The sequence below is a fragment of the Schistocerca piceifrons genome, chromosome 3 (genome assembly GCF_021461385.2).
Source record: "Schistocerca piceifrons isolate TAMUIC-IGC-003096 chromosome 3, iqSchPice1.1, whole genome shotgun sequence".
Classification (NCBI taxonomy): domain Eukaryota; kingdom Metazoa; phylum Arthropoda; class Insecta; order Orthoptera; family Acrididae; genus Schistocerca; species Schistocerca piceifrons.
The window spans coordinates 295,305,938-295,321,128 of NC_060140.1; the positions used below are offsets into that span (position 1 = coordinate 295,305,938).

At 35.8% G+C, this 15,191-nt stretch overlaps 1 protein-coding gene across 3 annotated transcripts in view; it reads left to right on the forward strand.

Moving 5' to 3' along the window:
• The window catches only part of LOC124789971 (receptor-type tyrosine-protein phosphatase N2), a 444,282-nt gene that overhangs the window by 236,758 nt on the left and 192,333 nt on the right, over positions 1-15,191 (forward strand). For 2 of the 3 annotated variants that reach the window (XM_047257507.1, XM_047257508.1), the window contains exons 4-6: positions 2,941-3,072; positions 4,222-4,306; positions 7,019-7,133. In XM_047257507.1, coding sequence (XP_047113463.1) covers positions 2,941-3,072; positions 4,222-4,306; positions 7,019-7,133 — 332 coding nt within the window. Of the gene's footprint in view, positions 1-2,937; positions 3,073-4,221; positions 4,307-7,018; positions 7,134-15,191 lie in introns of all 3 variants that reach the window. The other variant, XM_047257509.1, reaches the window with a different exon arrangement.

Genomic DNA, 15,191 nt, shown 5'->3' on the forward strand with positions numbered 1-15,191 from the left:
AAAACCATCAAATCAAAAAGATTTCCTGTCTAACATGTTGTGTATGATGTATGTATCAAAAAATATTTATATGGTTAAAATAAACAATAAATAAATAAACATCATCAGCAACCACATCATAGTGATTTAGCATTTGTTGTTTAGTTGCACTGCCCAATGTTTTGTGGTATAAATTATAGTTATTGCAAATTACAGGCTTTTTCACTGTTATGAAGGTATTTTCATGGAAACAAAGTAATTGGAGTAACAAACTGAATAAATCATAATTATGTGATTACTCTGTAATGAGCCACCAGAGACCAGAGATCCCTTATGCTGACATACAGTACTCATAAAATACATCTGATCACTATCCAAAATCTTGTCAGTGCAGTTCTGGTTTATTTATTTATTGGTTCTGTGAATCTAGGACTGTACAATGTACAAAAGATATTGGACCATTCATTCATTACCCTACATATTCCTTCATTTTTTCTTTTTTTTCAGACATCATTTTAACAAAAGATAAGATTATACAATATTTTCTTACTCTACACATTTTATAAAAATAGTCTTAATCAGTGAGGCAGTCTTGTTTTTCTAGGTATTCCCTTACTGTATAGAAGCAGTGCTTGACCAAGTAATCCTTCGCAATTGAATTGAATTTGTTTAAGTCCATTAATTTGGGCAGTGCATTGTACAATTTGATGCCTGGGTGGAGTATGCCTTTCTGTAATAGCGCTGTGTTTGTCTGTTGTACATGTACATCATTTATTTGTCCTGTGTGGTAGCTATGTACAGATTCATTACGGGTGATTCTTGGGCTGCCGCTGTTTAGTTTTTCTTTTATAATAATTACATTTTCAAGTATATAAATACATGGAAGTGGTAGTATTTTATTTTTCCTAAATGGTTGCTTGCATGATTATCTTTCCGTTAATCTAATAATCTTTTGCTGACTAGCTCCACAATTTCCCCAAAACACTACACCATATTTCAATATTGAATGAACGTAAGTAAAATATATGGTCCTAAGATTATCATGTGATATACAGTTTCTTATTACTCTCATTACAAAATATGTTTTGCTCAGTTTTTTGTTCACATAGCCTACGTGTGTATCCCATTTCATGTTTTGTTGAATCCATACACCGAGAAATTTTGTACTCCCTGTTTTTTTTCAATTTTTCGTCCACTTAGTTCTACATGAGGATTAGCTTGTGGCCTATTCTGGATGATGAAAATATCAAATTTTTTCGAGATTTATAATCAAACTGTTTGCATCGAAGTACTGTACTATCTTCTCTGTAACTGTCTTAATGTAGTTTTCAAAGTTTCCTTCGCTACTTCCTGTAATTAAGATGCTGGTTTCATCTGCAAATTGATATAGATTACTGTTTATATGTGAATCGTTTACATACAGCAAGAACAGATTTTTACCCAATATAGAACCTTGGGGAACTACATGTTTGACCACTAATAAATCTGACTGATGAGTTCTGACTCCCATTTACTTCATGTGTTATCTCTATGAGCTGTTTTCTTTCACGGAGGAATGATTTAACCCAGTTATGCGCTGCTCCCCTAATACCCCAGTTCTGAATCTTACCCAGTGATTTATCACAATTAATGGTATCAAATACTTTTGACAAGTCTGGGAATATACTTGTGGTATGTTTCTGCCTACATAGATAGCACAATTATTGCAAGCCATTTCTACTGACATTCCTCATCTATTGAACCAAAAAAAAAATATTTTGGAGACAGTAGTTTCTGTCTTATTATGAACAAAATACAGTATATGAATTTAAAAATCCCTTCACTTACAACTATTCATGTTTTATTCAGTACATGATGCATTTCTGACCCTGTGGGTCCATCTTCAGGTGTAATTATACCTGAATATGGACCTACAGGGGCCAAAATGCATTGCGTACTGGAAAAAAACATGAAAAGTTATGACTGAAGGCATTTTTTAATTCATACCTCGAGTATATTCTATACAGTCACGTTTGAAGCTGCAAAATGTGGATAAAATTAAATTAAAATACAATGTATTGAACTTGTCTTTATTTAAAAAATATCTACTAACCTAACCTGTGACATCTGTGTAGTTCATTAGCTGTAAGTTCACATACAAGTGAGAGAATAACAATTTATTTTATCAGTATTATTTATCACATGATTTAGTGACAGTCAAAATGCCACTAAATGAACATGATATAATTGCACAACACAGATCAAAAGTTTAAACTCAAATTGTAATTAGCAACAAATGTTGATGGAACACCTTTCCATTTGAAATGAAAAGTGGGAATTAGTTTCATCACTACCCACCCCGTCCCTTTTAGCATACAAATAGTGCAAACATTCTTCAATTACACAAAATCCTGAACATATTTACAATCACAGTACACAAAATAGTTATTGACAGATAATGGATAGCAGGGAAAAATTCCTTTCCCATATGTTGATGTAGTAGCATACAAAATAGCTACAAATGTATCCCCTGTATTTAGTATTTTATTCACACAAACAAGTGCAAACATCCTTCAACTATATGAAATCCTGAACATATTTACAACCACCGCACACAAAGAAGTTATTGGCAGTTAATTGATGGAAAAATATCCCTTTCCAGTGTGTTGATGTAGTAACATCCAAAATTGCTACAAATTTATCCACTATATTTAATGCTTTATTTTGCAGTTGCTGAGATGCTGTTCGGGATAATGACAGGAACAATGTAAGAGATATTTATCTATTGGTGTGGTCTTTCTGGGTTGAAAATTAAAAAAAATCATGTCATATGTGGATCCCCTTATGTTCCTACATGCAGCCACTGTAACTTTGGTACATATAAAGAAATGAAAATTTAATGGATCATTGTTTTGTGCTTTTGTCACATACATCTGAAGCTGTGTGTTCTCCACAGAGATGGGCTTGTGTTGTGTGTTGCAGACATCCTTTGGGGCACCAGGCTCTACGGGCACTACACCGCGAGATGTCAAGACTCTTCTCGCTCGGTTACCGTTGGAGCCATATCTACACACAATGCGTCCTCCAGCAGCTGCTAGACTCATTCAGACTTAAGTAAGTTGTCTCTCATACCCACTACTTAGAAAACTGTAATTACTTCTCACTTCTTGGAGGATTAAAATGTGCTCCAATGATGACATCATGTTTGTGGGGGATGAGGTTTCACTTTTAGTTTTTTGTAACATCTGGGGGTGAGCCTTGTGGTTGACAGGAAGATCCAGTTGTAAGTTTACGGCCAACCATAATACTGAGTCTTGCTCAAACCATATCATTTTCCATTTTAATTCCTAACTTGTGGGATTTGAGTTTCTCATCGACTGTGATAAGTGCACCACCTCTATTTTCCCATTCTCCTGTCCCTTCATTACATGCTTAGATCCACTCCCAAAAATCTCACAGTTGCCAATTTCAGGTTTTAGTCAGCTGTAACTCGATATTCAAAGTGTTTTATGAACTTTGTTGCAAATTCTTCATCAATTGATCACTAGGATTTTAACAGACTGATGTGTGTGTGGAGGGAGGATAGGCATTTCTTGGGTATTACACTAATACTTCAAGTATCCTACAGCTATCATTATATGGACTTGATGCAGAGACACCTAATCTAAAAAGCCCTTATAAATATCCAATAAACAGTCAACTAGCTGGGTAGCAGCCTTGTCCATGCAGGGGGATCCTATAGTTCTCAACCGTAAATCACTTTACCATAAATTTATCTTGTGAGAAAACTGGACAAACGAGTAACTACTCAATGCTGGCCAATCAGCAAGTATCATATAAACACTTGGTATTGATAATGCATGGATATATGAAATAGAATTATCTACTAATTTCACTGATTGGTAAAACAAATACATGGTTCTACATTATTAATGAACTGAGGTTCACTCAAGAAAGAGATTGGATTTTAAATTATCATGTCATGTTGTACATTGATATTTTTGTACATGTCAGATCCGTATTATTCTGGACTTTTAGGAGTAGCAGATGTACATAAAAGCAATATGAATAGTCTTATTTGATACACAAGAAAATGTGATGGAAATGTTTAAAAATCTAAATATAGAGAGTTATCAACTATCCTATGAAAACCACTTGCTAAATTCTAGAAACTGAATTATGTGTAATTAAATCTTGCACATTTTGTTATTTACTGATACAGTGTTAAAATTAATATAATTTATTATTATTGTGATGTTGCAGTGTGGCATGGGACAATGCAAAATGTGACCCACTCTCTGATCAAGACTTAGAATCTGCACTTGGAGCTATAGAAGGAGATGAAATGGTTAGTATCTACATCTTCATTCATTTGTATTTGTTTTGATGTATGACTGCCAAAAGTGGATGCTACACAGTTCCATACAGTTACTTAAGTATTAAAGAAGTGTTTTCTAGTAAAGTTTCTTTATGCATTGACAGTGATAGATACAGGGCAGAGACTATATAGACTCAGAGTTTCAATAAAATAATATTATTTATTTTCAATAGCACTTTTTTACTGACGATCATCGACTGGCAGTCAATGTTAAATGTGTGTATAATGATATGTTGAATTACATCCACTGTGACTAATTTCAGATGCACATTAAATCAGACTGAAACAAAGAGTAGTGGCAGTAAAATGTTTATTTTTTATCTCTCTTCTTTCCTTTAATAATAATGATTACACTTTAACTATTGAACAGACAGAACTGATCAAGACATCATTTGGTCTTTGATGTGTAATTGTCTGGAGGAAAATAGAACCAGAACATAAGCCATCCTACACATTCAGGAATCACACTTTGGTGAATAGGACTGGAGCAAGACAAGTGGTTTGATTATTGAAACACAGATGGCATATACTAGTGTCTGACAACCTGGACTGCATGAAGACATGTAGTCTCCCTTATTTTTATTCTTAGTTAACTAGATATATGTCTTATTTGGGAGAATTTAATGTAGAGTACAATAGATATTATGTTTAGAGGCTGATGGAGAAAATAGTATTTAAAACTACAATTGCTTCTTTTTGTGACACATTCTTTACTTGAAGCAAATAAGGTTTCTAAAAATAATGTTCTCTCCATTTTGAGGCACTCCAGTCTTCAAATCTGCTTTTACCACTACAGTAATTTTTCACATCAGTTGTGTTTTCAGTGATGGTGTACTACCAGTTTTACCCCATCTCAGTCTGGCCAACTGTTAAGGCTCAAATTGGACACCCAAAATAAAGCATACTTCCTTGCAAGGACATATCCATCAGTAGAAATGGGTGAAGGGGGGAACTGGATGAGAGAGCAGTTTATATTACAGTAATTTCATTGTGAATGATGAAATAATTTTGAGATTTCAAGACAAATGTCTCTGGGTGCACTGGTGACTAGTCAACATATATCACATATTAATGAATTCTTCAAACTTACTCTGAAATAATGTATTTATCTCTTTGATGGGTCAGCATACCAGACTCTTTGTCTGCTCCCTACTGTGTTGTTTGACAGTTATAATCATTTTTCTTCACAAGATTTTCATTATGCAGATCAGTAGTATGTCACAGAATAGTTTTAGGCCCTATGTGAGTAATTGTTTTTCTTCTTCTCTTTGCTCCAGAAAACTCTACAAAAGATTAAATAACTTTTTATTCAGCAAACATACATTCCAATTTTAGGGTTTTAAGCAATGTGGTGTCATGTTACAGGACCAGGGAAAGTGTTTATATTAGCTCCAGAAAAACACTATTTTTGCTGGTACCATATTTCCTAGACATTGGATGAAGCTACATCTGAGTCTTACTTGAGCTATGACACTCCTTGACTTATCACTTAGTGAGATGATACAGTGATTAAGAGAATGGACACAGGAGATATGAATTTCACTCAGACAGGTTTCCTGTGTTCAGCACGTATGAAAGAGAAAGAAACTTCCTTCCTTCCTTTCTTCCTTTCCAGTGCCCTTGATCCAGCCAATGCCATGTATGGTCTGGTCTGGTACTTCTCCTATTCCAGGGAGAACCATTCATACCCACTTACAGGCTATTATTATGATCAGTATGCCACTTCAAAAGGCATTTTGAACCTACTGCTCCTGCCCCAGCGAGTAATGTGTTGACTGCTTCTGTCAGCATCTAGTGTAACCACACAGATATATGTGACATGTTGCACAGTGTTTGCACACTGTGCATTGGAGGCACAGGACCTAAAACCATACCAATCCCCATCATTAATCCATGAGGCAGATTCAAACCGGAGGCAGTCCAACTCTCCGTGTTCTGAAAGCAAGTGCTTTAACACACCCATCTAGTGGGGTGGGTTTATTAAATTAGAAGGAAACTGATATTTAATAATGTTCACACCATAAATTACTAGAGAATCCAGAGTACAGAAAAGACAATATTAAATACATTATAAACTCAACGGGAGATGGATAAACCTCTAGCGAACATTAAATCCTGTTTACTTTCAAAATAAAGTCAAAACATCACACACAATACTTAAATCCATTAAGACTTTTTCAGATAACTGGTACTTGTTCAGAACTTGAAAATGAGACAGTTGATGTAATGATTAAGGTATCATACTTGAACTTAGGAAGGTGTGATTGAAATCCTCATTAGGCTTTAATGATATGTGTGAAACAGGTTAGTCTTAGGATAGCGTTTGGAAACAATGCACTGGATAATTGCTCCCCCCCCCCCCCCTTCTTTGCAACTAATGCCAACTGTAGTGACATGCTAAACTCAAGACAAAAAAACTAAAAGACCAGTGTTTTTGCACATCACTCACTCAGGACTGAAACATGTCCAAAAAATGGAAATCCGAAGTATACACTTAAGTTTTATAAATGTTTTATTCATTACCCACAGAGTTTTTTGATACTTTGTTGTCCACAACAAAGAAACGCTATGCTTTAGAAAACATTGCTACTGTAAAATGATTGTGTCATAGCAGTTGTTACTTTACAATTGCATTCTGTGATTTTCTATGTTAACCTCAACAAAAATTTTGTTCTCTTACAGCCAGCTCCACAAAGCTTGGCAGTGGTGAAATTTACTCCAAGTGCTGCCAATCCACATCCCCAATTTGCTGACGAAGTATATTATCCACCAATCACCGCACCAGAACCAATCAATGGTAAATATGATTCTGTATGCAATGCTGTTCTCTGTTAGTGTTCATAGATCTCAGCTTGAAGTAAAGTATGACCTGTTGCTAGAATTCCACTAATCTGCCACTCCTCTGTAAACTGCTATTAACTGCTAAGTGTTAAATGCAAGAAGCTAATAAGAGGAAATGACATAAAAATGATGACATTGTGATGAAGAGATAGAGGTTGAGAGTACCTAAAAGTTATTGCTGAGTGACCACACTAGCTCTTACCTTTTATATTTCGTTTCTCATTTTGGCTCTTCTCCAAGGCCAGTTTAAGGCTCAAACAATACAAGAGCCCATTTGGAGCACCAAGCTTTGAGGAGCACCAGAGGCACACATGTACATTTGTATACAGGGTATATAATTAATTAGCATAGGAAAGTGACATAGCTGCACGTATATGATAATAGGAGCAAAAAACTTCCAGAAAACATGGGACTGTGAATGATCCAGTTGCAAGATAATTGCCAATGTGTGGATATGATTTGCCACTGACTTCAATATCCAACGTTGTCCAAGTTAGCATAACTGTGTTTGAAACATCAACTTTTTAATTAAGTCCCAATTTACTTTGGTGCATATTTCATCCAAGGCCTACCTTAACAAAAAATTCAATACCACTCCAGCACTTTAGGTGTTACAATTTAATGTATACTCACATCCATTAAATGTGGTGTTCTCTGTGTTGTCCTCACATTTTGAGATAACTCTGCATTTTTCTTTATAAAGGATTATTGTTTGTTTAAAAAACCCAGATCATCTTGTGAATCCTCTCAAGGCAGTAGAATTTACAGCACCAGTTCTTCAGATGCATCAGTGGAACAACTGTACAGTGGAGCCATTGTACACTTGGCTTTTGACCCCAGACAGAGAAATCCACAGGTCAGATGACCTTGGAAGCCAAAGTACAGGATGTAGTCAACCAATCTATTTTGGGCCACACTTGCACATTTGACGTATCCATGTATCAGCAGAAAAATGTCCCTATGGCCTATCATGTATGTACCACAGTCATCAAGACTACATAAGTTAAGGTAGTACAAGGGTGAAATTTGAGCCCAATTATATGGGGCTTAGTCAAAAAGATTACATTCTAAATACAGTTGCACAACTAGATGAACATTTCATACTGAAGTTATTGGCAGTTTATAACTGAATATTCACAAATATCTTATGAATAGTTTGTTTGGGGTCTCACATTTAAAGGACTAGCTTTAAGTATCATGCATTTTTTGTTCCACTTGGGCTTCATTTTTTGAACTTTAACATGGATGATGCAGTGCTCTAATATTCTGTTGCTATCAGCTTTCTTGTAGAATTCTAGAAGTTTTCAATTTGCTTTCTGCATCTATCTATCAGTGGTGTATCTTGAAGAATCATATATCTGGCTGCAAAACTTCTCAGGGGTACCCTTCGGGGAAACTGAGTAGATGCCTTGGAGACTTTTAAATAGTATACTGAAGGTAGTTATGATTCTAAATCAGATGTTTTTGGAAGAAACAGTGGCATTGGAATGGCAAGAAAGCTCCAATAATTCAGACTCTGTTGTACAGTGGTCTGGTAAGAAATTATGGTTAGGATCAATTGGATCAGCAAAGCTGTGGACCTACCTGAAAGTTTTGGGAGTGTTTTGAAGAAGATGAGGTCAGGAGAGTGTAATAAAAGTGTGATAACAATTATAAAAGTGCTTACTGACAATCTTGGATATCATTCATTCAGACTTTGAAAAAGAAGAGAAAATTTGGCCAAGAAGAGTGAAGAAGCAATTTATCTATGAGCCTAACAAAGATGCAGACAACTCTTTAAGGTAAAATTTTTGCCTTATATACAGCTATCTGCTCACTAAAAGATGGATATGAGCTTATGGATGGTCATAGTAAGGGCGTCTGCTCCTATACAATATTCATAATCTGCACATGTGGGGTAGAGGGAAACTTAAAGCTGCATGCATGGCTCTTGAGCCTTTAAATAATGGCGATGAATGTGACATCTGTGTGAAATAACTAAATGATGAAATTTCGATCTTAGTGCCAAATCTTCTCCACTATCTTACAAGACAAAAGGCAATTTCATTGCCAATTTTTCCAATATGTTTGTAAACTTACAAAGCCTAACTTCACCTAAATCTCTGGCTAGTGGTGAAAGGAGTTTTTCAAAACTTAAGTTGATAAAGAGACATCTAAGGTCTATACTTTCTCAAAACCAATTAAGTAGACTATCATCTTTGCAAATTAAAAGTGATACCTAGAAGTCAATAGATTCAGATTCTGTTTTGAAAGATTTTGCCTAATTAATAACCAGAAAAAATTCAGTATGATGTTTTTACGAATGGGAACATTATCAGTACATATAATGAAGAACTATAGGAATTATAGATGATTCTATTAATACAAAATTTCTCTTTCAATCTCAAACACATTTTTGTGCTCTCCTTTTCAGTCACATACATGACAATTTTGGCCAACAATTATCAATTTTCAACTACTTTCATAGCAAATTTTCTGAAATTTAAGTGCCTGTTGGTGAGTTTTCTTTACATGTAACATTCAGTTTATGCAGTGTTGTATGCTCAACACATCAATATGAAATTGGTTGAGTTTTGTATTTCTGTCCCATTTTTTTCTCATGAAAATTTAAGTATTTGTAAATTATAGAATTAAAAAGTTCAGTCATTAAACAAAAAGTATCAAAAATTTTACATTTTCTTTCTTTTCACCCATTTTGATAGATAACACATTTCTGCCGACCCTGGAACTGTATAAAAGGTCTAGTTCCTTCTGCTCTCATGAAAACCTACCAAAGTTCTAATACATTTGTTAATTGGAAATAAGTTGTTCAATCTTTTAATATTTAGCACTGAAATAGGATCAGATTTTCTTCTGTTACAGTGGATATGAACGTAGTGCTTATTTTAAAAGAAAGGAAACCAACCCATTTATACAATCTCTAGACATATATTTATTTCTAGAGGTCTTAACAAGACCCCAAAGGACAGACATCTAATGTTTGAAAGGAGATGGGGTGGGGGTGAGAGTGCAGGAGTGCAACTGATATGTCGATTTATGGGAAGATGGGATAAGAGTTATGTTATTGCTTCTTGGGGCATTGTTTATTTTTGTTGCATTTAGTACACATTTTTTTCAATTTTAAATACCACTGCAATTTATAAGAGTTGTGCAGACAGTCAGAAAGTAATCGAGAAATCTGCTATCCATAATCTCCAGTCCACAAGTCCACAGTCCAGCTCATTACTCTGGAATAAAATGCCCTAACTTTCTATTTATAATCAAAAGGCGTCAGGAACTATGTCATTAAAAAAAAGCTTACTGCTTTAACAAATCAATATATTCAATAAAAGTTCACAAGCCCAAATTATTATTTTTGAAATTCGTTAAAGTTTTCCATTCATAATTACCACTCATTACAGTTGAGAGATGACTTCTACTCAAAGTTCCATGTACTGCTAATTATTGCTCCATCTATTAATTAGGTACAATTAATTGCTTGCCTTTAGTGAATAAGCTACACCACTTGCCACATGGTTTACTAGAACACTACAGGTGGCATACAAGATAAAATCATCGAAACTGAAACACAGACTGTCCAACAAATTACCCATCGAAGAAAGTTCATCTCTACACATAAAAAAAACTGTCTTCCCCTACAGTTTTTAGTTTTGCCCCTCTACTGTTCTTTCTCCCACCATGGAAGTAATTCCCTGATGCCTTGATACCTGTCCTGTCATCCCGTCCCTTCTTTTTATCAGTGTTTTCCATATATTTCTTCCTTCAAAAATTCTGAGGACAACCTCCTCATTCCTTACCTTATCAGTCCAACTGTTTTTTAACATTCTTCTGTAGCACTACATCTCAAACACTTTGATTCTCTCCTGTTCCATTTTTCCCAACGTCAATGATTCACTACCATACAATGCTGTGCTCCATACATACATTGTCAGAAATTTCTTCCTCAACTTAAGGCCTATGTTTGATATTAGTGGACATCTCTTGGCTAGGAATGCCCTTTCTGACAATGCTAGTCTCCATTTGATATCCTCCTTGCTCCATCTATCTTGCGTTATTTTGCTGTCTAGGTACCAGAATTACTTAATTTCATCTTCTTTGTGATCCATAATTTTGATGTTAAGTTTCAAAGTATTTCATTTGTGTTACATCTCATTACCTTTGTCTTTTTCCAGTTTACTCTCAATCTGTATGTTGTACTCATTAGACTAATCATTCCATCCAATTCTTCTTCATGTTCACAGATTGTAGCAATGCTATCAGCAAATCTTATCACTGATGTCCTCCTGCCCTGAATTTTAATATTTTATTTTATATCCATCATTGCCTCTTCAATGAATAGATCGAACAGTAAGGGCAAAAGACTGAATCCCTGTCTTATACCCTTTTTAACCAGAACACGTCATTCTTTGTTCCCTCTTGGTTCTTGTACATGCTGCATATAACCCTTCCTTCCCACTAGCTTACTCCTATTTTTCTTGGAATTTTGAAAATCTTCAACTGTTTTACATTGTCTTCTAGGTGAACATATGCTATGAACACGTCTTCATTTTTCCTCAACCTTCCTTCTACTGTCAAGTGCACCATGAGAACTGCCTCTTCAGTGCCTTTACCTTTCACAAAGCCAAAGCGATTGTTATCTAATTGATCCTCAATTCTGTATTCCATTCTTCTGTATATTATTCTTGTCAACAGCTTAGATGTAGGAGCTGTTAAGGTGACAATTTGATAATTTTCACACTTGTCGACCCTTGCTATCTTTGAAACTGTGTGGACAATATTTTTCTGAAAGTCTGATACGTCGCCAGTCTCGCAGATTCTACAGACCAACTTGAACAGTCATTTGGTTGCCAGATTCCCCAACGACTTTTAGAAATTCTGGTGGAATGTTATCTTTTTGTTCTACCTTATTTGATCTCAAATTTTTCAGAGTTCTTTTAAATCCTAACTCTAATACTGGATCCCTTATGTCATCTCTATCAATTCCAATTATTATTCTTCTAAAATGCCATCTGACAAGTCCTCCTCCTCATAGATGCCTTCATCATACTCTTTCCTCCTACTTGCTCTCTCTTCTGAGTTTAACAGTGGAATTACTATTGCACTCTTGACATTACCACCCTTGCTTTCAATTTTACTGAAGGCTGTTTTCGCTTTTCTATATGCTGAATCATTCCCCTTGACAACCATTTCTTTCTTGATTTCTTCATCTTTTTTTCTGCAGCCAATTCACCTTAGCTGCCCTGCATTTACTTTTTATTTATACTGCCTTGGATTGCAAAATTTACCCCAGCACTGGAAGACTGTTGTAAATAGAAAATGATAATATCTTATTGATGACTAAAGTCTCTGTTATGCGTATTTTTTGTGTCTATGAAACATGGAAAAACACTATGCACCAACTCATCTGCAGAGTAAACACATTTCAACTGTCAAAATTTTATCAGTAAATTGTCAAAGTGTTCACAACGAAGTTCCCAAATTTACTGCCCTTTAGGAAAGTTCTAGAACTCAAATTATCCTTGGGACTGAGCGCTGGCTGAAACCTGAACCAGAAAATTAGGAGATATTTTGCGACTCATGGAACATATATCAGAAACACAGACTAAATGCCATAAGAGAGGGAGTGTTCATTGCAGTTGACAAAAATATTTTCTCTGTTAAGGGCAAAGCTGAGTGTGACAGTGAAGTTAAATGGTTGCATATAACAGGCCTATGTGGAACCAAGTTAATTGTTGGATTTTTTACCACCCACCCAATTCCGCTGTGACAGTTCTAGAGTCATTCAAAGGAAGTCTATGGTCAGTAGCATGTAAATACCCAGATCATGTTGTACTAGTTGGAGGCGACTGTCACCTACTGAATACAGACTGGGGCATCTATGGATTCATTCCAGGCAGTTACAGACAGTCTTGTGAAGTACTTTCAAACAACTTTTCTGATAACTGTCTTGAGCAGCTAGTTCACTTGCCCACACACAATGGAAATATCTTAGACCTAGTAGCTACAAACAGGCCAGACATTATCAAAAGCATCAGTATAGAGATGGGCATTAGTGATCATGATGTCATAATAGTAACTATGGTTATGAAAGTTAGTAAATCAGTCAAGAAGGCTAGAAGAATGTTTCTGCTTGAAAATGCAGCTAAACAGTTGTTAACATCTCACTCAGACAATGAAATGACATCACTTAGTTCCAGTAAGATAGTGTAGAGGAATTATGGGAAAAGTGTAAGCAAATTGTAAATTGTGGCCTGGAGAACTCTGTGCCTAGTAAGGGAATTAAGGACAGAAAGACCCACAATAGTTTAACAGTGAAACTTGGAAAATGCTGAGGAAGAGAAAGCTGTTGCCTCAGAGAATGCACATACGATGACAGGCAAAGGTCAGCAGAGATTTTTGTGTCTGTGAAAAGATCTATGCATGAAGCAAACAACAAGTACCACTGCCATACCTTAGCAAAAGATCTAGGTGAGAACCTGAGAAAACTCTGGTCCTTCGTAAAACTGATAAGTGAGTTTAAGGCTTCCATCCAGTTACTCGTTCACCAGTCTGGTGTGGCAGTTGAAGATATCAAAACAAGAGCACAAGTTTTGAATTTCACATTTAAGAAATTGTTCATGCATGAGAATTATACAAACATACTGCCATTTGACCACTAAACAGACTCTCTTATGGACAACATAGTAATAAGCAGCTCTTACATAGAGAAATAACTGAAAGATTTGAAAAGAATTACCAGGTCTGGATTGAATCCCAATATGGTTTCACAAAGAGCACTCTACGGCATTGGCCCCTTACTTAGCCTGGATTTATCCTAAATCTCTGGTGCAGTGCAAAGTCACAAACAATTGGAAAAAAGCAGAGATGACTCCTGTTTATAAGAAGGGTAAAAGAATGTATCTGCAAAATTACAGACCAATATCCCTAACATCGGTTTGCTGCAGAGTCCTTGAACATATTCTCATTTCAAATGTAATGAATTTTCTTGAAATCAATGGTGCCACACTGCAAACTGTTAACAGTGGTACGAGCATATGGAATAGGTTCCCAGATATGCAAATGGCTTCAAGACTTCTTAAGTAATAGAACCCAGTATGTTGTCTTTGACAGTGAGTGTTCATCAGAGACAAGGGTATTGTCAGGAGTGCCCCAGGGAAGTGCAGTAGGACCACTGTTATTTACTATATACACAAACGATCTGGTGGACATGGTCGGCAGCAGTCTGTGATTCTTTGTTGATGATGCTATGATGTACAGTATGGTGTCAAAGATAAGTAACTGTAGGAGGATGCATGTTTACTTAGATAAAATTTCTAGCTGGCATGATAAACGACAGCTATCTCAGAACGTAGAAATAATGTAAGTTAATGTGGATGAGTAGGAAAAACAAACCCATAATGTTTGGATACGGTATTAGTAGCATCCTGCGTGACACAGTCATGTTGTATAAATACATGAGTTAACGCTGCAATGTGATATGAAATGGAATGAGCATGTGAGGATTGTGGTAGGAAAGGTGAATGATTTACTTTGATTTATTGGGAGATTTTTGAGAAAGTGTGGTTCATCTGTAAAGATCACACATAGGATGTTAGTGTGGCCTACTCTTGAGAACTGCTTGATGTTTTGGGATCCATACTAGGTCCGATTAAAGGAAGACCTCAAAGCATTTCAAACGCAGGCTGATAGATTTGTTACCGGTAGGTCTGAAAAACATGTTAAGTGGTACAGAGATGCTTTGGGAAATCATATGGAAATCCCTAGAGGGAAAGTGATATTTGTTTAGAAGAACACTACTGAGAAAATTTAGGGAACTGGCATCTGACTGCAGAACAATTGTACTGCCACCAATATAGATTTTGCATAAAGACCATGAAGATAACATATGAAAAATTAAGGCTCATGTGAAGGCATTTAGAAAGTCATTTTGCATAAGTAAAGCAACTGATTAATTAGTGTTACAGGGTGTCCTCCACCATTCCCCATACGGGTGGCTTGCGAAGTATGTATGTAG